General features: G+C 42.8%; 1 protein-coding gene across 1 annotated transcript in view; it reads right to left on the reverse strand.

The window, feature by feature from the left end:
- The window catches only part of ppp5c (protein phosphatase 5, catalytic subunit), a 95,807-nt gene that overhangs the window by 40,526 nt on the left and 30,993 nt on the right, over positions 1–24,288 (reverse strand). Inside the window, exons 3-7 of the mRNA XM_063060343.1 lie at positions 11,826–11,973; positions 9,518–9,639; positions 3,644–3,709; positions 2,343–2,441; positions 615–720 (exon numbers count right to left, since the gene is read on the reverse strand). Coding sequence (XP_062916413.1) covers positions 615–720; positions 2,343–2,441; positions 3,644–3,709; positions 9,518–9,639; positions 11,826–11,973 — 541 coding nt within the window. The remainder of the gene's footprint in view (positions 1–614; positions 721–2,342; positions 2,442–3,643; positions 3,710–9,517; positions 9,640–11,825; positions 11,974–24,288) is intronic.

Here is a 24,288-nt window from a genome sequence, read left to right on the forward strand (position 1 = left end):
ATCTTTCCCTTACTGCAACTTCCACACTACCCCAGTAGTTTTGCACTGCATATTTAATTTTTAAAAAAACACAAATTTTTTATTATAACCCAACAGATTTTATGTACTGCACCACCACCACGAAACAATAAATTTCATGACCTACGTCAGTGATAATGCAACCGATTCTGAAAAACTGATTGGATTGGTATGGACCTCTACCCCGGGAACAGCGGGGGCAGTCATTAAAGTTTATACTCAAAAAGAGAAAGGCCATTTGGCTCCTCATTTTATCATGGCACATGGAAACTAGCTTTGTGAATGCTAATTGCTGCATTCCTAAATTGTAACCATAACCATCAGTGGCAGAACATTTTTGAGGTCATGAAAGGCAGTAAATAGATCCCCACAAAATGCTGGGGGAGCTCAGTAAGTCAGGCAGTACATATGGAAAGGTATAAAGAGTTGACATTTCAGACCGAGACTGTTCATTAGGACTTGAACTGCCTGACCTGCTGAGCTCCTCCAGCCGTTGGCTAGCTTTTCTGGATTCCCAGCATCTGCAGAATCTCTTGTGCAAATCAAGGCCAAATTATTCTTTCAAATAAAGCACAGGACAAGAAATCAAATCTTACCTCGGAGAACATGGAAGTGGTTTGGATAGAGCAACTTGAATCCAAAGAGGACTAATATAACCTCCACCGAGAAAGAGCCTCTGTCTACAAAATCACCATTAAATAACTGCAGCTGTGAGTTAAGGATTTTGCAGTGGAATAGCAAAGGGGAACAAAAACTATCATTACCACATCTGGCCTCCCATGTAGCACTGCAAGCGGTTGTGAATACCACTGCTTAGTTTGATAAACGCTTAGTCTGTGCTATCACAATTTATCCCCACCTCTCCCACCCACCATCAATCTCTGCCCTATCCTACCCTCACCAATACAATCTGAAGGGCTGCACAGAGACCTTTGCTTCTAGACTGCGGGGAGCGTCAGTCACTGAGATTAGTCACGGTCAAATGTTTATTCCCTTCCATAGATGCTGTCTGACTCGCTGAGGTCCTCCAGCATTTTGTGCATGTGGAGATTCATGTTGTTCGGGCTGTGCGCATAAACTCATGTGATTGTGCTGATGTTAATCCATCTACTTGCTAATCCAGATCAGTATCCTTGAAATGTTTCCCAGTATAACAGCAGACAACGTTGATGGAAGAGCAAGCCATGGTACGATAGGGAGCGATTTCCTGGGCATTGGTACTGAAAGTTCGAAGCATACACACAGCAACAACAATGGGGAACACAAAAATCCTTTCATAAATCTGCACCTGGTGGGTGCATTCACAATCCCTGACAACTTTTGGGCTCAAATCACACTTGAGACAGACATGTGCTGGTGTTGCTATCACTTGGATAAGCTTAAAGTGGCAGCCTCTGCTTGCTCTGATATTCTGTTATTTGAGTTATAGGGAAAGATTGAACAGGTTAGGAGTTACCTTAAATCTGTTAATATTGCATTATTATTTTGTGCTGTATGTGACATACATACTGTGCTTTGCATCTTGGTCCAAGAGGAACTTTGCTCTGCTTAGCTATATGCATGTGTACAATTGAATGATACTAAAGTTGAACATTATTCCCTGGATGAAGGATAGATCTTAGAGGTATACAAAATTATGAGGGATAAGATGGGATGAGTGCTTGCAGGCTTTTTCCCCCATCTGGCTGAGTGATACAAGAACTAGAGCTGACAGGTTATGGGTAAAAGGTGAAATATTTAAGAGGAATCCGAGGGGGATCTTCTTCATCCAAAAAGGTGGTGTGAGTGTGGAACGAACTGCCAGATGAGGCTTTGGACAGCAGGCACTGGTAGATGGGATTAGACAGGAGATCAAGCTAGCATGGATAATATGGCTCTGATTCTACAATTCTACATTCTGATTTTCTTTTGCTACCCTGACATACATATGTAAAGGAATCTGTCTGGATGGGAAAGCTTTCCACTGGTGCAAGACAGTGGAAAGCTTTCCCATCCAGCACAAGACAGTGTTGAATTTTTGTTTCATGATACTTCCATAAAGTGCCTTGGGAGGTTTCAGGTGGTTAAAAAGGTGGTTATTGCTGCTGTTACTAGGTGCTCCTATGTGATTAGATCGAACAACATCTGTCCTTTTGGATGGGTTTCCATGATCCTATGACATTGGTGAAGAGGAGTAGGGAAGTCTCCCACCGTTCCAACCAATTTTACGTCCAAAATATAGTCTAATTGATGAACCACTTAATGCCCATCTGTGAGATCTTGCAACTTAGCTGATATTTTTTGCATGGGCTACACTTCAAAGCGTGGTTTCAAAAGTAGGATACATAAGGATTAGAGTCCGACGGCAAACCATTGAGTTCAAATATATTCAACAGGTCGTAGTACTGCCCATGAATGTCCCCGCAAATGGTGATGAACTCTTTCTGAAAGACAAATGGACAGCTAAGTAACAACATGAAATTGATTAAATACAGATAGCAGTAACTACTGTACGTCAAATACTATATTCTCAGTAAAGCAGCAATGAGTGTAACAAATAAGGATGCTGAGCCTCCCAAAGGAAGTGGCTGGGACAGGCACAATATTAATATTTAAGAGGTGTTTTGGTGAGTACATGATTAGGAGAGGTTTAGAGGGGTGTGGGCCAAATGGATGAGTTAGGCTGAAGGACCTGTTTCAAACCTGCTTCACCCTAATACGTAGTGTAGCAGTTAGCACAATGTTACTACAGCTCGGGTTCAATTCCACAACTGTCTGTACGTTCTTCCCATAACTGCAAGGGTTTCCTCCCATATTCCAAAGATTTATGGGCTACTAGGTTAGTTGGTCACATAGGGCAGCTTGAGCTCATTGGGCGGAAGGGCCTGTTACTGTGCGGTACCTCTAAATCAAAAATAAATAGAATTCTGGATATTAAAGGAATATGGGAGCAATGCAGGAAAATGTCGCTGAGGTAGAAGAACAGCAGGTTCAACAGGTCGAATGGTCTAATCCTGCTGTTTTGTAACCTGAGCACCAAGCAATGAAGGAAGGCTGAGTACAGGGGGCCCACATTCACTGGTGTTTCCAAGAATGAAAGATGACTGAATGAGGGGCTCCAGTATTTTATTTTTAAAATCACAAAGGGTGCTGTGTCTGTGGAATACACTGCCAGAGGAAATGGCTGAGGAAAGTACAATAACAAAGGATAAGGTTAGCTTTATTTGGCACGTGTACTATAGAAACATATAGTGAAATGTATTGTTTGCATAAAGGACGTGCTGGGGGCAGCCCTCAAGTCTAGGAAATTAATCTGATCACCTCTATGGCAGAAATATTATCAACATACCCTAGCATTTCTAAGTGCATAAAGTTCTGCTCCAATTGTCAAAACCAAACCTACAACATGGAACAGACAAAGGAAAGACAGTCTGCTCAAGGTTTTATGTACAAAAGGTTTTTCTTATTAAAATAATTAGAGATTAAAATAATTAGAGTGGGAAGCAAAATATTCAAAACCAAAAGATCAGGAAATCATCATTTAGCTCTTCTTGTCTGTGCTGTGAAAAGACTGTCCAATTAGACCCACAATGACTTTGGCAGAAACACTGCTAACTCTGAATGACAGTGCTATCACAGTACATACCTCGCCCACCGTGATCTCAACCAGACTGGGCAGTTTCGACAGCACCTCCTTCACCTGGACCAGTATCTGAAAGAAAATCCAAAATGTTAACCCAACTGTGTGGAAAGTGGTACTATGAACCTTGATGGAGACATGGAAAGAAACAGGGAAACAGGCTCTTCAGCCCACTAAACAGATGCTGGCCATTACCCATTAATCCTAATTTATTCTTCCCATGTATCCACCAACTCCTACCAGGTTCTACCACTCAACTACACCTTGTGCACAATTTGGAGAGGCTAATTGATCTGCCAAACCACATATCTTTGGGATGTGGAAGGAAATCAGAGGACCTGGGGGAACCCACATACGTAATCACAGGGATATTATGTGAACGCTAAACAGATAATGTCCAACATTAGATTCTCTGGTTTGGTGAGAGAATGTCTGTACTAGCTGGGCCACCATACAATCCAAAGGAGTTGAGTTAGCGCTAAAAGTGGGAAATGGCATCAGACCGTAAATTATATTTCCTTCCATCAGTACAAATTCAATTTCTTGAAGGCAAGAGCTTGTAAACTTGGAAGCTTGTGGGGGGGTGTAAGAGGAAAGGGTTAGATTGGTCATGGAATAGGCAAATATAGACTGGTACAATATCGTGGGACAAAGGGCCTGTTCTATAAACTCTTCTTGGGCTTCCAGCCAGGTACACGCGTCAATTATAACCAACGCTTTGATGACAAACTCTGCTATCTTCTTCCCTGACAAAGATGGTCAGTTATAATCGATACCTGTACCAGGCTTGAAGCCCGGGAAGACAGTTTATTCATTATATATGCCGGGAAAGCACTAGATCCTTTCTCGGCCTAGTCCATGTTCTGAAGAGATTTTATACAGCAATGCTTAATCTCCAGATTCTGGTGGTAATACACATCAAATATGAGGGGCGGAAGGAACAAAGGGACAGAATTCACTTAACAGAACTCTCTTGGGTGGACTTCCCTTTCCGACATGTCAGTCCAGAACCTACTCTACTGCCATAATCAGGCCATTCTCAGGATAAATGAGCAACACCTTATTTCGTCTGGGTAGCCTCCAAACTGAAGGCATGAACACAAGTTTTTTTAACTTCTGGAAATCTCTCTCTCTCTCTCTCTCCATTCCCCATTCTGGCTTCCCATTTACTCCTCTTCTGTTCACCTGCCCTTCACTTCACCCTGCTGCTCCTCCTTCTTCCCTTTCTCCCATGGTCAACTCTTCTCTCCTTTCAGATCCTCTCACCTTTTTCACCCATCACCTCCCAGCTTCTCATTTCATCGCCCCTCCCCCACCCATCCGCCTTCCCCCTCACCTGGTCTCACCTATCACCTGCAAATTGTACTTCAGCTCACTTCTCCACATTCTTATTCTGGCTTCCTCCCCCTTTCCTTCCAGTCCTGATAAAGGGTCTCGGCCTGTTATATCAACTGTTTATTCCTGACCTGCTGAGTTCCTCCAGTTTTTGTACATGTTGCTCGGGATTTCCAACATCTGCAGATTCTCTTATGTTTATCTTGTAAAGGCATGAAATACTGCAAGCAGCAGGCTCAGACTTGGTGCCAGTATACGGAAGGGGTGCTTATTAAGGGTTGCTGAGATGCTAATAAGGTCTGACACAGGAACAAATACAAGGCAAACCAAATGCACTTCTACTGTTTGTTTCCTTCAGGTACAACAAAAAACAGCCAAATGGAACTGCTATCCTGCCATTCCTGGCAATTTACATATTCTCATTAAACTAACCTTACACTAACGCAATGAATGAAAAAATGTTTTATAAAACTGGCTTACATCACGAGATTCATTGCTATGCGGCAGTACATTACAATACATAATAAACTGAATTACAGTAAATCGATATCAATAAATTAAATAAGTAGTGAGGTAGTGCTCATGGGTTCAATGTCCATTCAGAAATCTGATGGCACAGGGGAAGAAGTTGCTCCCGAATTGTTGAGACTTTATCTCCTAACCTTTAAAAGGAAATTGGAAATGGATAAACTCTTCTGCCACTGAATGATGGTTAGTATTTTAAACACCAAGTTGAACAAGGAGTTGGTAACAATGAGTATGAAGAAAGGGGAGGGCCAAGTTACTGGAACCTTGGGTTTGCAAGTCTGCTAGGGAAGTCGAAGGCCCAAGGTGCACAAACCTGAATCTACTAGAGGCTCAGAGGCTGAAGACAGCCTGTCTTGGGATTCGAGAACTGTTTGTGCATGCATGGGGGGAGGTGGGTGGTAGGAGGGAGGAGGGAGGGCCTTTTTTTGCTTTGTGTTGATCTGCTGAGTATTGTGGGTATGCTACAGTGGTGCTAGAAAGTTTATGAACCCTATAGAATTTTCTCCATTTCTGCATAAATATGACCTAAACTGTGATCAGTTCTTTATGCAAGTTCTAAAACTAGATGAAGAGAACCCTATTAAATAAGTAACACAAAAACATTATACTTGTTCATTTATTTATTGAGAAAAATGATCCAATATGAAAGTATTTGTTGGAAAAAGTATGTGAACCTCTAGGATTATCAGTTCATTTGAAGGGGAAATTAGGTGTTTCAATCAGGTGTGAGTGTGGGAGGCTCTACCCTATTTAAAGAATATAAACCTAGGTCTTCACCATCAAAGTCGGATCCTCACCACATAGATTTTTGGAAGTGTGCCATGCCTCGATCAAAGGAGATTTCTGAGGACCCCTCCCCCCCAATAAAAAGTTGTTGATGCTCACCATGCTGGAAAAGGATACAAACCCATTTCTAATGGGCTCCACCAATCCACAGTCAGGTAGATGGCATACAAATGGAGGAAATTTGTGGTTGACTAACAAAAATCACTCCAAGAGCAAGGCGTGTAATATTCCAGGTCACAAAGAACCCCAGGGAAATCTAAGAATTTAGCTGATTGTCATCCCATTGATTGAAACACCTAATTTCCCCTTTAAATTAACTGATAATCCTAGAGGTTCACATACTTTTTCCAATAAATCTAAGGAGCTACAGACCTCTTTTGCAATGGCTAATGTCAGTGTTCATGAGTCTACCATCAGGCAAACACTGAACAACAATGGCATGCTTGGCAGGATTGCAAGGAGAAAGCCACTGCTCTCCAAGAAGAATATTGCTGCCTGTTTAAAGTTTGCCATTGAAGGCTATTGGAAGAATGCTCTGTGAACAGATAAATCCAAAATAGAACTTTTTTTGGACAAAATAGAACACAAGTTTGTCAAAAAACAAACATTACATTCCAGCAGAAGAACCTCATCCCATCTGTGAAATATGGTGGTGGCAGTGTCATGGTCTGGGCCTGCTTTGCTGCCTCAGGACCAGGGCGATTTGTCATCCTTGATGGAATTATGAATTCTGAATTGTACCAGCAAATTCTACAGGAAAATGTCAGGGTATCCGTCTGTGAACTGAAGCTCAGAGAAGGTGGGTCATGCAGCAAGACAATGACCCTAAGTACACAAGTCAGTCTACCAAAGAATGGCTAAAGCAGAAGAAATTTCATGTTTTGGATTGGCCGAGTCAAAGTCTTGACCTTAATCCTATAGAAATATCATGGAAGTACCTGAAGTTCATGCAAAGAAGCCCACTAACATCCCAGAGTTGAAACAGTTTTGTAAGGAGGAATGGCCTAAAATTCCTCCAAGCCAATGTGCAGAACTGATTAGCAGTTATCAGAAATGTTTGGATGAAGTTACTGCTGTACAAGGGAGATCACACCAGTTACTAAAAACAAAGGATCACATACATTTTTCAAACACATGTAATATTGGATTATTTTTCTCAATAAATAAATGAACAAGTATAATGTTTTTGTATCTACTTAACTGGAATCTCTATCTAGTTTTAGGATGTGTGAAGATCCGATCACATTTTAGGTCATATTTATGCAAAAACAGAGAAAATTCTACAGGGTTCACAACCTTTCTAGCACCACTGTATGCTAGCGTTGAAATGTGTGACAATATTTGCGGGCTGCCCTCAATCCAGCTCTGTTGTGTTGGCTGTGACAACAAATGATGCATTTCACTGTTACCATGTGTATGTAATGGGGGGGGGGGGTGAGGAGAGAGAAGGAGGGGGTTTGTTGTTCTGCTGAACATGAGGGCATGATATGTCGCTGCTGAGATGTGTGGCAACACCTGCGTTGCCCCAGCACATCCTTGGGGTGTGTTGGTTATCAAAACAAACGATGCACTTCACTGTGTTTTGACGTACATGTAATAAATGAATCTGAACATGAACAATAATAATCCTAGTAGATAGCTCGCTGTTATATTTTTGCATCAATAACACACGCTTTAAACAAACTAACAAAAAATGGTTTAACCATGAAAACATGGTTAAACTATTTGACAACTTCATGTGCTTTATAGCAGTGCAAGAGAAACGATGTTTCTATGATACTATCATTCCAGTTAATATGTTATTTGTGGCAACTAGGCATTGGCCGTGCTGATAGCTCCTTGCTACAATACACCCCAGCAGTCTCTGCAAAGGACTTGCTGGAAGAGTTCACAAACATCAGGGTTAACATATTCTCCATCACCCAAGGCGACAGAGATAACCACATTCAGCAGTATTTATGCATTTTATTACACCACAAGACATAAGAATTAGACTATTTGACCCATCAATTCCATTATGGCTGATTTATTATCCCTCTCAACTCCATTCTCCTGCCCTCACCCCAAAATATTTGACAACCTTACTAATTAAGAGCCTATCAAATTCTGTATTAGTTATTCCCAATGACTTGCCCTCCACAGCCATCAGAGGCAATGAATTCCACAGACTCACCACTCTCTGGCTTAAGAGATGTCTCCTCATCCCTGTTCTAAAGGGATGTCCTTTTATTCTGAGGCTGTACCCTCTAGTCCTAGACTCCTCCACTCTAGGAAACATCCCTCCAGGTCCACTCTATCTAGGCCTTTCAATATTCAATAGGTTTCAATCAGATTAGTCTTCCCAACCTGTTCTATCTAATTTTCCTACATGGATAATTTTCCATTTCATCACCGCTCGTAATTATCTAGTCTCCCTTCAAATATGTGAACACTATTCTCCACAACTACTCCTCATGGAAGCAAGTTCTGGAAGCTCACTCTGGACGGAGTTCCTTGAGAATTCCTAACTGGGTTTATTTATCTTCTCATACATTCACGCTCCCTTGTCAGTCATTTGCAGACTAGGAAATGTCTTCTCTATATGCAACCTATGAAACCCTTAATGATTCCATAAACCCCTTCACAAGAGAGAAGTCATCAATCTTCTCCAATTATTACACCTTCCTTATTCTGGCACCTTCCCAGTTAGACCAAGCAAGATCATCTCACCCACTTTCATTCTGGGGAGCAAGCATGCAGTCATGCATAAACTCAAAAGATTCTGCAGATGCTGGAAATCCAGAGCAATACAGGATTCAGCAGATCAGGCAGCATCTATGGAAACGAATGAACTGTGAACGTTTTGAGCCATGACACTTCATTGGTCCGCAACATCAACTGCTTCTTCCCATCCATAACCTGCTGAGTTTTGTGATGCAGTGATGTTGTTAACCTTCAAGGAAGAATGGTGAGGTAGCCTTAGGGAGTCGATGCTCTGTGGGGTTATTGCAGAGCCGTGCAAGGCAGCGAGAGGACAGATAAAATTGCAGATGAGATTTACACGGGGATAGATAGAAACCAGAAACATCTAAGAGTTTATGTCAAGGAAGGGGAAAAAAAAATCAGCGAGGGAAAAAAATGACAAGTTTACCTTAGGATAACTTGGCATTTCTGCAGATATTTATGCCAGAACAAACTCGCACAAGTCTTTGGTATTGTTTCCTATTGGAGTGGATGACAATAGTTCCTCACCTGATAAGCACACTTCCTGTGCAATTTCTTCTGGTCTTTAAACCACTGCATTAAGTCCTTCATGAACTGTAATGTGACCTTGCCGTCTTCAAGTTTCGGACCAGTGTAATCACCTTCGATTGCTAAACAGAAAAAAGAGAACCTAGGAGAATGAGAGATTGCAACACATATCAAGTTAACACAAATGTTGGATTTAGGGTGGGGTGGGTTGGTGTTGGTAGAGGAAGGAGAGGGGAGTGCATGGAAAAAGAGAAACTATCAGTACTAGGGTAGTGGGAGACATCTCATTCATTTTGTTTAAACCTTGAAATAGATTACCAAGAAGAAAAGGCTGGGGGCACTTTTTATTTTCTTTCGAGATACAGCATGATAGAGCATAGGCCCTCCCAGTCTAACTAGCTCTCTAGAATGAAAAGGGGTGAGGTGATCTTGCTCAGTCTAATTGGGAAGGTGCCAGAATAAAGGTGATGTAATAATTGGAGAAGACTGATGAGGCTGAGCTCTTCTCCCTCATGAAGGGATTCATCAAACAAAATGCTAGAGAAGCTCAGCTGCGAGGGCAGCACATATGGAGGGAAATGGACAGTCGACGTTTCAGGGAGCCTTTTAAACTGGATTGGACATTCCTCCACAAATGCTGCCTGATTTGCTACGTGTGGCACGTGGCCAAGTGCTGAAGGTTGTGAGTCCCAGCCCCAGCCGAGGCAGCGTGCTGTGTCCTTGAACAAGGCACTTAACCACACAATGCTCCAGTCCACCCAGCTGAAAATGGGTACTGCCAAAATGCTGGGGGTTAACCTCACGATAGACTGGTGTCCCATCTGGCGCTGGGGGGGGGGAGGGGGGAGTCTCGTACTCTTAGTCGCTTCACGCCACGGAAACCAGCAAAAGTACCGGCCTGATGAGCCTACAAGGCTCGGAACAGACTTTAACTTTTTAACAATTAAACTATAAACGCATACATCTTTGGAATCTGGGAGGAAAGCGGAGCACCTGGCGCTGAGGTGCTGACAGGTGTGACATGTCCTTTTTGTACAGGTCATACCTTCCCTAGAAGAGATCCTAAAGATCCAGAAATCTGAAACCCTGTCCCTTGCATTAGCCACACATTCACCTGCCAAATCATCCTTCCCCTCATTGCAATGTATCACAGGCAACAATCCTAAGATCATCACCCTGGTAGTCCTGCTTCTTAGCTTTCTGCCTATATTCCTATATTCTCTCTTTGGGACCTGCTCCCTTTTCCTACCTGTTGTTGGTACCAATACACATCATGACTTCCAGCTGTCCACCCTCTCCCTTCAGAATGCTGTGGACATGATCCCAGACATCTTACCCTGGCACCTGGGAGGCAACTTGCAATCCAGGGGCCTCTTTCACATTCACGGAATCTGCTTTCTGCTCCTCTAATTATGGAATACCCTATCACTACTGCACTCTTCTTCTCCCCACTTGTCTTCTAAGCCACAGAGCCAGACTCAATGCCAGAGACTTGGTCACTGCAGCTTTCCTCAGATGTTTGGTCACCAGAAATTGACTGACATTTACATTAAAGGCCAAGCGTACGGGTTTAGCTAATACACTGGCCACTGAGTACCGAGCAATAATTCCACTTCACCATCTGTCCCTTGTACCAGTTCCCCCTAAAATAAATATTCATTTGAACTGTATAACTATTAGAAAACGAAAGTACACATCAAGGAAAGGTTTCTATTCAGAGTATGCTAGTGTCTGCAATAGGAAAGAAATCTCTGTTCATTCCCGATTTTAATCAGGAGTTCTCGGGTTTAATTCTTGCCCCGTGTCACTTCTTTTACCTGGATCTGGTGTAGGAAGTAACTTGGGTTATGTGAGACAATGGGAATGGTCTCTCAATGTTTCCCACCCTTCTCATCTCCTGTAGCCACAAAAGCTGACTGTATGCTGGGGCAACACAAAATGCCGGAGAACTCAGCAGGTCAGGCAGTATCTGTGGAGGGAAGCTAACAGTCGAAGTTCTGGGCTGAGACACCTCCCTTGTATATACACACCCTAACCTAGCAAGAATCAACACCTTCAGGAAACAAATAAAGCAAGAGACAGCAGGATTAAAAATAGTGAAACAGTTTGTAACTTGTTTTTCCAGAAGCAGCCCTGCAGTTGATATGACTGCAATGTTTAGAAGGAGTTATAAACACTCATAAATACTGTCACGGGGAGGACAGGGAAAAGGACCAAATGTTGCAATAACTGGTTCCGAGAACTGAGTGTAAAAGAGTCCTAAACATGGAAGTCTTGATATTTGAGGTCAACCATTTTGGATACTTACTCATGCTCTCTATATCCAGAGAGTCCACCACTGATCTCTTCAGCTCATCGTTTGCTATTGCACGTTCAAACGCTTTCTGTTTAACTATTTTATTACATTCTTGGTATTTCATTTTTGCATCCTTGTCATTTGGTTTTACTTTGACCACCTGCAACAGCACAAAGACACATTATGAAGAGAGACGCAGAAAATGAGCCTTTACAGACTGGAGGTTTACTTTGCAAAGTTGTATCTATTGTTTTACTTGGGTCAGTGGTGCTTATGGTTTTAGTCCACAATTGCCCAGAATCAAAAGTAGCACACGGCTGCCATCTAGAGGCTGAAGTCTGCTTACCTTGCATACACCGGAGTATAGTAACCAGAGTTCACTAACAAATGCGCGGTTAAAGTGTGTATCTATTTGACTGATGCTTTAAAAATAGTAGGGGGGAACTGGTTGGATAGTCAGAAAGAAACTAATTCTGGTAGAGGTAGCGATGCAGAATTGACAAGCAAGGATACACCTTCTAAGACTGGACACATGATCCTGGATTTGCTGGAAACCTTAAACACACAAAATGCTAGAGGAACTTAGCAGGTCAGGCAGCATTTAAGGAATAACGAGTCGAAGTTTCAAGCTCAGACCCTTCAATAAGGTTGTTTATCATTGCCACATTCATTGAGGTACAGTGAAATATTTGCTCCATGTGCCACACATACAGATCATACAAGGAATGCCATGGTGTAATCTATACAACTTTCTAGTCTTCTGGCAACACCACCTGAATATTTGGAAGTTCATCACTGAAGATTCTGCAGTTCCCTTCCTTACTTCCCGCAGAGTCTATCCCATGTGGACTAGGTGATTTGTCCACAAATTACAGGTCACCTTTCAAGCACTGCTCCTAATCTATTAATAGTCCATCCATGAATTCAATTACAGATCATCCTAGATGAAGAACATCTGACCTACAACAGCACAACACACTAAAGAGCTTCCAGAATGATATTAAATTCAATAGAGCCACATACCTCCTAAAAATGACAATTCTATCTCCATTTTCAGTGATTCTCAATATTACTTATGACTTTTTTTTGTAAATGCACAATTTGTTTTTTTTCTTTCTTTCCCAAGAAGCTTGTCAATCATCCAGCATTACTGAGGCCAAGGTACAAAACACCGTACCAACAGACACACCTAGCACAAGGTACATACAAGATAACAAGCACATACAAGGCAACAATAAAATAGTAACACAAAAAATATATTGTCCAAGATCCTGAGTCCATAAATGTTGCAGGAGTCTGCAGTCAAAACACAATATGGCTTGTCTTCTGCCAAGCAGACATGGGGGAAGGTGGCAGGGAGCAAACCTGACTTTAGTATGGACACCACACCACCCCCAGTGCTCTAGTGGAGTGCATCAACTCCAATGCCTCTCATATGCACATTGGTTGTTTGTCCATCTGTGTAGTTGCCATTGATTCTATTGTGTTTGTAGGCACTGTGAATGTCTGCGAGAAAATGAATCTCAGTAGTATATGCACTGTCACAATAAATTACTTTTGAACTTGTTTTGAACTTATATTGTTATATATTTTCCAACTTATGGACAAAATTGACATCTAGTTGTCAGTAAAAATGGAACCAACTCATTACCCGGGGATGGCCCGTACATCTTTCACTGAGACCCCACCAGAATTCTACCCATGTAAAGTACTTAGTAATTAGGTAACTTCCTTTTTAGACTTTTCCAACTACACTTCTGCTCTTGGAGAATTTCTAGATTTCTTTTTCCTACCAACCTTGCTCTCTCTCTATTCATTTCTTTTAAACTTCCCCTCTGAACCTCTGGTAGACAGCCTGATTCTCTCTATTCATTTATTTTTAACTTCCCCTCTGAACATCTGGTAGACAGCCTGATTCTCTCTCTTCATTTCTTATAAATTTCCCCTCTGAACCTCTGGTAGACAGCCTGATTCTCTCTATTCATTTCTTTTAAATTTCCCCTCTGAACCTCTGGTAGACAGCCTGATTCTCACTTACATTAAGTCAGACTCCTTTGCTGCATTCACTGAGCAATGCATCTTCTCACGGCTCCTATTGGTTAGGAGATAGGAGGTACCAAAGCCTGAAGCCCCACAAGTTTCAGAAACAGCTCCTTCCCTTCAATCATTCATATATACACCTTCTCATGGCTCCTGTTGGGAGGTTAGGAGGTAGGAAGTAGGAGGTACCAAAGCCTGAAGCCCCACGAGTTTCAAAAACAGCTCCTTCCCTTCAATCATTCATATATATATATATATATATATATATACATACACACATCTTCTTATAGATATACAAGATTAAGTTGATATACATCTTCTTGCATATCTAATTTACAGAATGACTAGTGAATCTTTTCAGGACCAATTCCTGGGATGTTGCCAATGCTAGTATATCCTTTCTTAAATAGGACGACCAAAACCATACACAGTACTCCAAATTACAGCTTCACCAACATAGCTCTATATGTAAGCTCCAACCTCCTAACTATGAAGACCAATATGCCAACTGCCTTCTACATTACTTGCTGCAGCCACAATTACTACTTCATATTTTTGTGTAACACTTAGATCTCTTTGTAATCCACTATTTTGCAGTTTCTCTTCATTTAAACAACTGCCTGCTTTTTAGTTTCTCTTACCAAACTGCAGGACATCAGACATTTCTACATTAAATGTCAGGTTTACGCAATCCTCTTGCAAATTCAAATATCTTCAATGTTGCATGCCCTTTCAACAATTCTCACATCAATGAGGAACCTTGGAACACCTTACACTCTGACCCCCCCACCTCAAATTATTGATCTGGAGGCCTCTGTCAGTCAGGGTTGCGTCCTAGCTGTCTAGATACACAGGCCAGGGCAGTACAATATGGAGAGCAAGCTGTTGTCCACATACCAAAATCCCACTCTCCACGTATCTGATGAACCCAATGGAATGATAGAGACTGACACAGGAGCATCACAAGAGTTGCCTGTCAGTGTTGAACACAATGTAGGGCTGCCAGAGAGACTGCAGCTCTGGATTTTTCCCTCGGAGTTTACCCTCAATGAGTGCGTATAGCTGCAAGGCAGGAGGTTTGAGATCAGAGTTTTCCTTCTCCTACATGAAATGCCAACCACAGCTGATGAACCCCATCTGCCCAAAGCGACTGGTCTTTCGGTGCCAGTAGCCCGCCTTCGCCCCTTTTCCTGTCAGTAGAAACAGTTCCACTGGGCTTATTAGCTAAGCCACACGTGAAGGCCAGGAGCTGACTCAACTTGTTCATATGTAATAAATACTACATGTTTGGTTAATTATTGTCATGTGTATCAAGGTACAGAAAAAAATTGTTTAGCATGCCATTTTAAAAACACAAATACAGTACTGTGCGGAAGACTTAGACTCCCTAGCTGTACGTGTGCCTAAGACTTTTGCACAGTACCATACATTGATATAGTACAAAGGAAAATCAGTAATATGGTGCAGAATATAGTGCTATTATGGACTTCAACAATGGAGGTTAAGCTAACTGGCCAATAGTTTCTTGATTTTTGTATGCTTCCCTTTGTGAGGAGAGAGCACCACATTCTTGTGTTTCCAACCCAAGAACGACATTCTGAAAAACTTCAGCTTATTTCTTATTTCTGCAGCTACTTCCTCAGACTCTTGGATGCAGGCCATCAAGCCTTGGTGACAATCTATGCTTAGTTACATTTCCATTGGTCTATTTTTCCAATCCAACCTAAATAATGCTTCCTTTGTACTTTGGCAATTGCCCTCATTTAAGTTCAGGACACCGGTTTTGGAATTGTACCAGGCTGTGATGATTACTCCCTAGATTCAAATATACCAAATCCTTATCAATCCCACACCATCACACATTTTTAAAATTCATTTTACTTAAAGATACAGCAGGGTAACAGGTCCTGACAGCCCACAAGCCCACACCATCCATAAGACATTGGAACAGAATTAAGCCATTTGGCCCATTGAGTCTGCTCCACCATTCCATCATGGCTGATCCATTTCCCTCTCAACCCCATTCTCCTGCCATCTCCTCATAACCTTGCACAACTTGACTATCAGGAACCTATCAACCTCCACCTTAAATACACTCAATAACCTGGCCTCCATAACCACCTGTGGCAATAAATTCCACAGATTCACCACCCCCATCTAAAGAAATTCTTCCTCATCTCCATCCTAAATGAACATCCCTCTATTTTGAGGAACATCCTCTTGACATCTACTCTATTCATCATTCGATGGGTTTCATTGAGATAGCCACTCATTCTTCTAAATTCCAGCAAGCAAAGACCCAGAGCCATCCATTGCTCCTCATACGATAACCATTTCATTCCTGCAATCATCCTCATGAATCTCCTCTGAACCTTCTCCAATGTCAGCATTTCCTTTTTTAAACAAGGGGTCCGAAACTGCTTACCACATAGGTTGGGGCAGATCATGCTGAACTGACATCATGTTCTGATAAAAGATCCCATCCTGGACTACTATGGGAACTTCAGTTTGAGATTCTCCTCAGGAACGACCACAACATCTGGCACTGGCTGAAGGAGGATATTACATCCAGAGCTACAATCTCAGTGATCCTCTTCTCTCTGACCACGAACATGCCATTAAGGCAGCCAAAGTGGACAGCAGAGGCCTCTAAGATTAGCGTGCATTCATGGATGACCTCACAGTGACAACTACATCAGTCCCCGGATGGATCTGCCAGGGGCTAGAGAGGCTCATCACATGGGCAAGGATAAGCTTTAAGCCAGAGAAATCCAGGTCTCTGGTGTTTAAAAAAAAGGCAGACTCATAGACAAATTCCACTTCTTGGACGGTATTGCTATCCCATCCATTTCTGAGAAACCAGTCAAGACCCTGGGGAAGGTCTTTGACTGCAGCCGAGATGCGGCTGCCATCCTGAAGACCACCAAGGAGTAAGAAGCCTGGTTGACCAATGTGGACAAGTCAAGCCTACCTGGCAAGTTTAAGGCCTGGATCTATCAGCATGGTATCCTCTCCAGAATCCTCTGGCCCATGCTGGTATATGGGTAGCCGTGTCAACAGTTGAGGCTATTAAAAGAAAGACCAATGGCTACCTTCAAAGATGGCTGCGTCTCCCACATAGCCTGAGCAGCACTGCCCTATAGGGGAAGAGAAATAAATTACAGTTTTCCTGCAGCACTCTGAACGAGGAGTTCCTTGTTTCCCATACAAGAGAGTTGCTGCTGTACAGAGACTCCTGTGACCCCAAAGTCCTGTCAGAAGGCACTGAGGTGCAGACAAGCACGAAATGGAAGGTCAAGGGTGCAGTGGAGATGGCTGAGTCACGCCTGAGGCATAGGGACCTGGTCAGGAGGACTGGGCAGCTTCCCTTCAACCTGCTTCGACAGGGCTCAGGGCAGGGACAGAAGCAAACTGGTCCAGGAAGAGGTGCGAGCAGCTGTTGAGGAAGTACGTACTACCAGGATGGTAGGAATAGGGCAGCAGAGAGTTTGGACATCAATCACAAACAAGAGAAAATCTGCAGATGCTGGAAATCCGAGCAACCACACAAAATACTGGAGAAACTCAGCAGGTCAAGCAGCACCTATGGAAAAGAGTACAGGTGAGGTTTCAGGCTGAGACCCTCATCAGACTGTACTCAATTCCATAGATGCTGCCTAGCCTGCTGAGTTCCTCCAGCTTTGTGTGTGTTGCTTGAATATTGAAAGGTCTAGATATTGTGGATGCAGAGAAGATGTTTCCAGTGGTGGGAAAGTCTAGAACCAGAGTGCACAGCCTCAGAATAGAGGGATGTCCATTTAGAACAGAGATGAGGAGCAATTTCTTTAGCCAGAGGATGGGAATCTGTGGAATTTGAAGCTAAGGTTGAATTTGAAGCTCAGGACGTCAAAGGTTACAGGGTGAAGGCAGGAGAATGGGGGTGAGAGGAAAAATAAGTCAGCCAAGATAGAATGGCAGAGCATGCTTGATGGGCTGAATGGCCTGTCCCTGTCTTATGGTCTAACCTGGAATATTGAGTTTCAAGTGCTAGATAATTCTGCATTACAGATGTACAATACCTATTAAATCAAACACATTTATTTCTATTTATGCCAAAATATCTAGCTTCAAATATTGAGGCAAGGAGCTTTAACTTTTACAATGTTAACTTGTATAATTTTGCTTATATTTTCTTCTCCAAAGTTCAAAATAAAATTATCAAAGTACATGCATGTTACCACACACCCTGAGATTCCTTTTCCTGTGCATCCTACTCCATCCTGTCACAATGGAATTTAATTTGATTGAAATTGAATTAATTTGGAGATTCATACTGACTGAAACAAGATCAGAAACTCAGCCGCAGTGTCACAGGCAGTCCCTGCACTGGACTTCAAGGTCCCATGTTCTCTTTTTTATTTAGAGATACAGCACAGCACCAAGCCCTTCTGGCCCAAACAGCCCAATAACCCCCACCGTGACCAATTAACCTGCTAACTGTACATCTTCGTAATGTTGAAGAAAACCAGAATACCTAAAGGAAACCCATACAGTCACTGGGAGAATGCATAAACTCCCTACAGACAGTGGTAGAATTAAACCCTGATGCTGTAATAACATTACACTACCTTTGCCCATTCACCTGTACCCCATTTGTGACACCAGTCTCATTTCCCATCATTTGAGCCACACCTCTAATTTGTCTAAAGAGCAGTATGGTAGCGTAGTAGTTAGCACAAAACTTTACAATACAGGCGACCCGGGTTCGATTCCCATCACTCCATGTGACCGTGCGGGTTTCCTCGAGGTGCTCCTTCCTCCCAGTCCAAAGACGTACCGGTTGGTAGGTTAATTGGTCATTGTAAATTGTCATGTCATTTAGCTAGGGTTGAATCGGGGGATTGCTGGGCAGTGCAAGTTGAAGGCCGAAGGGCTAATTCTGGGCTGTATCTCAATAAAAATAAAGCACCACCTATACCCAAACGTGTGCAATTGGCCAGGACACAAGCCTCAACATGATGAAGTCCACCTGAAGAGAACAGCTCTCTCTTTCCCCCAGTGCTGGTATCAGAGCCCCATGAACTGAAACTCCTTCCTCCCATAGCAAACTTTAAACCTCACTTTATCTAATCTTATTTAACAGTTGTAAATCATGGTTCGAGTACTACTTTGGAGATTATCACTTTTGTGGCTCTGCTTTTCAATCCTGCCCATAATCACTCGACAAAGTCTTTTGTGTTAGTGTCAACATGGACCATGATAACAGGACCCCACCCCCTCCCACTCAAAGCTCCTTTCCAACCCAGAAAAGTCTTCAACACTGACACCATATAGGCCTTGAGACCATCTCTGCTGCAGAGAAGAGAGTCTGTTCCCTCAATTATCCCCTATAACAATTATATTATTCTGCTTCTACCTGACATTTGTGTTGGGCACGTGGCCAAGTGGTTAAGGCGTTCGTCTAGTGACCTGAAGATCACTAGTTCAAACCTCAGTTGTGGCAGCGTGTTTGTGTCCTTCAGCAAGGCACTTAACCACACATTGCTCTAGTGTCTGTGTGAGGAGTGGCGCCCCACACAGACTTCCAATCTGCACCTTGTAAGGCATGAAAATGCCCGACGCGGGCCTCTCAAGGTTTGAGTCGACGTTCACTCCCCTCCCCCCCACCTGCAAGAAGTTGGTATGTTCTTAATGTGACCACAAGGATTTTCTCTTAGTGCTTGCTTTCCTCACACATTCCAGATGTAGAGATAAGGGTTAATGAGTTGTGGGTATACTATGTTCTTTTCTGAGGCTGTACCCCCTGGTCCCGGACACTATAGGAAATATACTCTCCACAACCACTTGAACGAAGCCTTTCAATATATGATGGTTTCAACAAGATCGCCCCCCCATGCTTCTAAACTCCAGTGAGTTCAGGCCCAAAGACATCTAATGCTCCTCATACATTGACCTTTCATCCCCAAAATCATTCTCCTAAACCTCCTCTGGATCTTCAAAAAGCATCCATCATTAAGGACCCTCAAGACCCATCAATAACAACATGGAATTAAAGTAGGTTTGATGGTTGGCACAGATTTGGTGTGACAAAGGGCCTATTGCTCCACTGTGTCTCTCTATGACCCTATAAAGTTGAAGTGGTTAGGGAAAGTACCAGGCTGAACACTATCAGATTGAACATCATTGACACATGCTGTGAAATTTGCGTGTTTTGTGGTAGCAACACAGTGCAAAACATACAATATAAATTGCAATAAGAAATATATAGAAATATAAAGTAGTGGGGGAAAAAAACAGCACAAATTAATGGGTTGATTGTTCAGAAATCCGTTGGTGGAGCTGACAAAAAATGCTGAATGTCTCTTCAGGCTCCTGCACCTCCTCTCTGATGGTAGTAATGAGGGATGGTGGGGGCTCTTCGTGATGGACGCTACCTTTTGAAGACGTCCTCCATGGTGAGGAGGCTAGAGTCCGTGATGGAGCCGACTGAGTCGACAACAGCCACCAAAATAAAACATACGTAAACCCAAATTGTATTTTTAACAACTGACTGTGTGTGGAAATGATTCTATTAAGCTTCCACGGGAACCTCATCACTATTGCAAGCCTGCTATAAATACCCTGACATTTCTGTCTAAGCACCTGACAATAAGCGGCGAAAAATGTTAAAACTTCAGCCAGCGTTTGTAGAATTTGTTGTTGAAAGGCATCACACCAAACACAAAACAAGCTACAAGAACCTCAGACAACCATCAGTCAAAATTAAATTGTCTGTACTTGCATATTCCTTTTCTCATTCAATTGACTCACAGTGCGATAACAGGACTGTCTTACTGCTAGGCCTCCTGTGCTTCGAAGCAGAGAGGTCTGTGTGTACAGATGAGAAGACATCTTCTTTGGACACTGTGACTTTATGTCACAGCACTTTTAAATACCAACCACAGCCTATCCTACAAATCACTTCTCTCCCTCCCTCTACCCTATGTTTGTGTTCAGTAATTCAAGTGCCAAGCATTTTTCTTGTTAACTAATCAGGTCCCTGCAATGATTCAGTTGTCCGTCATGGTGCACAACTAGCCTGGAAATAATTACCCTGGGCTGCTGGAACTCTGAAAAAGGGTGTAAGGGTGAGGGGGTGAGCTTGGCTGTGATAGTGCCCCCAGTTGAATAGCATTCCTACACTAAACTAACAGGATCCCATCAGACACAGCAGCAGAACTGGGCCATTTGGTCCATTCAGCCTGCTTCGTAATTCCATCATGGCTAATGTATTATCCTTCTCAATTCCATTAGCTCTGTAACCTTGGGACGACCTGACTACTCAGGAACCTATCAACCTATACTTTGATATACTCAATGATGACTTCCACGGCTGTCTGTGACAATCAATTCCTTAGACTCACCAGCCGCTGGCTACAGAAATTCCTCATCTCTGTTCTAAATGGATGCCCTTCTATTCTGAGGCTGTGCCCTCCAGTCCTAGACTCGCTCACTATAGGAAACATCGTATCCACAACCACTCCATCTCAGCCTTTCATATTCAGTAGGTTTCAATGAGATCCCACTCACTCTTTTAAATCCCTGCGAGTACAGGCTGTGACGAAAAACCAGGTTATCAGAAGATTCATGCTAATGAGAGAGAGAGATAAGTGAGACAATGGAGAAACATTCAAAAGGCGATACCCCAGCAGGGGGATAAATAGAACAGGTTCGCTAAGGCACGACACACACCACGAGATAACAAGATCCTGGAAGAGCGGTGTGCCCCCACAAGTTGGTAGGTGTTTGGAGGTCTGGTCACGGGAACCGACCATAGACGCACAGGGTGAAAAGGGTACGATCGGTGGGAACCTGGTGTGTGTGTCCGCCCTTGCCTGTGTGCCGGGTTCTCTGCGGAAGAACGGTCGTATCCAGAACGGAGGGATCACAGTCGGTGACCACAGAAGACATAAAAGGGTCCGCCCGAAACCAGCTGTGAACATCAAAGGTCCGCTGAATCAAATTAGCATTCTCTCTCTCTCCCCAACGGCACAACAGCGATTACTGCGAACTGTACTAAACTGAACTGAACTCTGCGTCACTTGAGACTGATCATTTTACCCCTAGGCTGCGATAGAGCTTGGTTGATTCCTATTGCCCTAGTTCTGTGTACATGTGTCTTTTATCATTGCTAACCTGTTGCATTTATATCCTTACGATTAGAGTACTGTGTTACTTATTTCTTTAATAAAACTTGATTAGCTTCCAGTAATCCAGACTCCAACACGTGGTCTATTTCAGCTGGGTTGGCAACCCAGTTACGGGGTACGTAACAAGGCCTCGAACCATCAAATGTTCTACATATGTTAACTCTTATTCCCGGAATCATTCTCGTGCACCTCCTTTGGACTCTCAGCAATGTCAGCACATTTGTTCAAAGATAATGGGCTTAAAATTGTTCACAATACTCCAAGTGTGCTCTGGCCAATGCCTTATAAAGCTTCAGCATTAAATCCTTGCTCTTAATATTCTAGTCCTCTCAAAATGAATGCTAACATTGCATTTGCCTTCCTTATAATCAACTCAACCTGCAAGTTAACCTTTCAGGGATCCTGTACAAGCACTCCAAGTCCTTTGCACCTTAGATACTTGAATTTTTCTTCAGTTAGAAAATTGTCTATGCTTTTACTCCTTCTACCAAAGTGTATGACAATACACTTCCCAATACTGTATTCCATCTGCCACTTCTCCTAATCAAAGTCCTTTTGAAGCTCCTCTGCTTCCTCACTACTACCTGCCCTTCCACTTATTTTAATATCGTCCACAAACTTGGCCATTGCCACAGCCATCAATTCTGTTACCCAAATCATTGACATACAATGTAAAAAGGTCCCAACATCAACCCCAATCATTCAAAAATACAACATTTCTTTCCACTGTTATGCTCACGAGACACATCTTCATCCCCATTGAAACCAAATGACCAGTCAAAACTAACCAGCCTCATGAACTGCCCTGAGGACATAAAGTGTTGGATGGCACAAAACTTCCTGCAGCTGAATGAAGGCAAGTCTGAAGTTGTCCTATTTGGCCCCCCTGACTCCATCAAGGTGATTATCAACAGTTTTGGTAACTTGTCCACCCTTGTCAAACCCCATGTTAAATCCTTGTTGTGATATTTGATTCCACCTTTAAGTTTGACAAGCAAGTTAATGCAGTAGTAAAAGCCAGTTTTTCCAGCTTTGTACTATTGCCCAAATCAAGCCATTTCTCTCTTTCAAAGATCTTGAGAAAGTCATCCACGCCCTTATATCCTTCCGCTTGGACGATTGCAACTCCCTGTATACTGGGATTAGTCAGTCATCCCTGTCCCACCTGCAACTGGTCCAGAACGCCACAACCAGGCTCCTGACAGGTGCCCAGAAGAGGGATCATATACTCCTATCCTGGCCTCCCTCCGCTGGCTGCCAGTACGGTTCAGAATTGATTTTAAGATTCTGCTGTTTGTTTATAAAGCCCTAAATGGGCTGCCCCCCCGCCCCATATCACAGACCTTCTAACCCCTTATTCTACTTCCAAGTCCCTCAGGTCAGCTGACTTGGGGCTCCTGGCTGTCCCGCGATCTAAATTTAAGCTCAGGGGTGACCGCGCCTTTGCTATTGTAGCCCTTAGACTGTGGAACAGCATTCCCCTCCCTATCAGATCTGCCCCCTCCATCGACTCTTTTAAATCCAGGCTCAAAACTTACCTTTATTCACTAGCGGTTGAATCCTCCTGATGTGGCTGATTTTTGGCTTGTGCCCAGACCCTTGTGTTGTTTCTTCTGTGCCTGTAAGCTGTTTGCCTTGTTGGTTATGCCCGTGTTTCTTGTATTTGTGATTTTAGCTATCTACTCTGATCTGTACAGCACTTTGGTCAATGTGGGTTGTTTTTAAAATGTGCTATACAAATAAATTTGACTTGACTTGACTGTGGAACACCACTAGTTACCGGCACACAATAAGACTCCCTTTATTCCCACTCTGCCTCCTGCCAATCAGCCAACGCTCTATCCGTGGAGTATCTTTCCTGTTATACCATGGGTTCTTATCTTAAGCAGCCTTATATGCAGCACCTTGTCAAAGGTCTTCTGAAAAAAAAACAAATAAACAATATCCACTGACTCCTTTGTCTATCCTGCCTGTTATTTCCACAAAGAATTCCAACAAACAGATTTGTCAGGCAAGCTTTTCCCTTAAGGAAACCATTCTGACTTTGGCTTATTTTATCATATGCCTCCAACTACTCTGAAACCTCATCCTTAATAATGAACTCCAACATCTTTTCCCAATCACTGAAGTCAGACTAACTGGCTTATAATTTCCTCTCTTCTGCCTCTCTCCCTTCTTGAAGAGTGGAGTGATATTTGCAATTTTTCAGTCCTCCAGAACCATTCCATAATCCAGCAATTCTTTAATGATCATTACTAATGCCTCCA

Source organism: Mobula hypostoma, chromosome 10 (genome assembly GCF_963921235.1).
Source record: "Mobula hypostoma chromosome 10, sMobHyp1.1, whole genome shotgun sequence".
Taxonomy (NCBI): Eukaryota; Metazoa; Chordata; class Chondrichthyes; order Myliobatiformes; family Myliobatidae; genus Mobula; species Mobula hypostoma.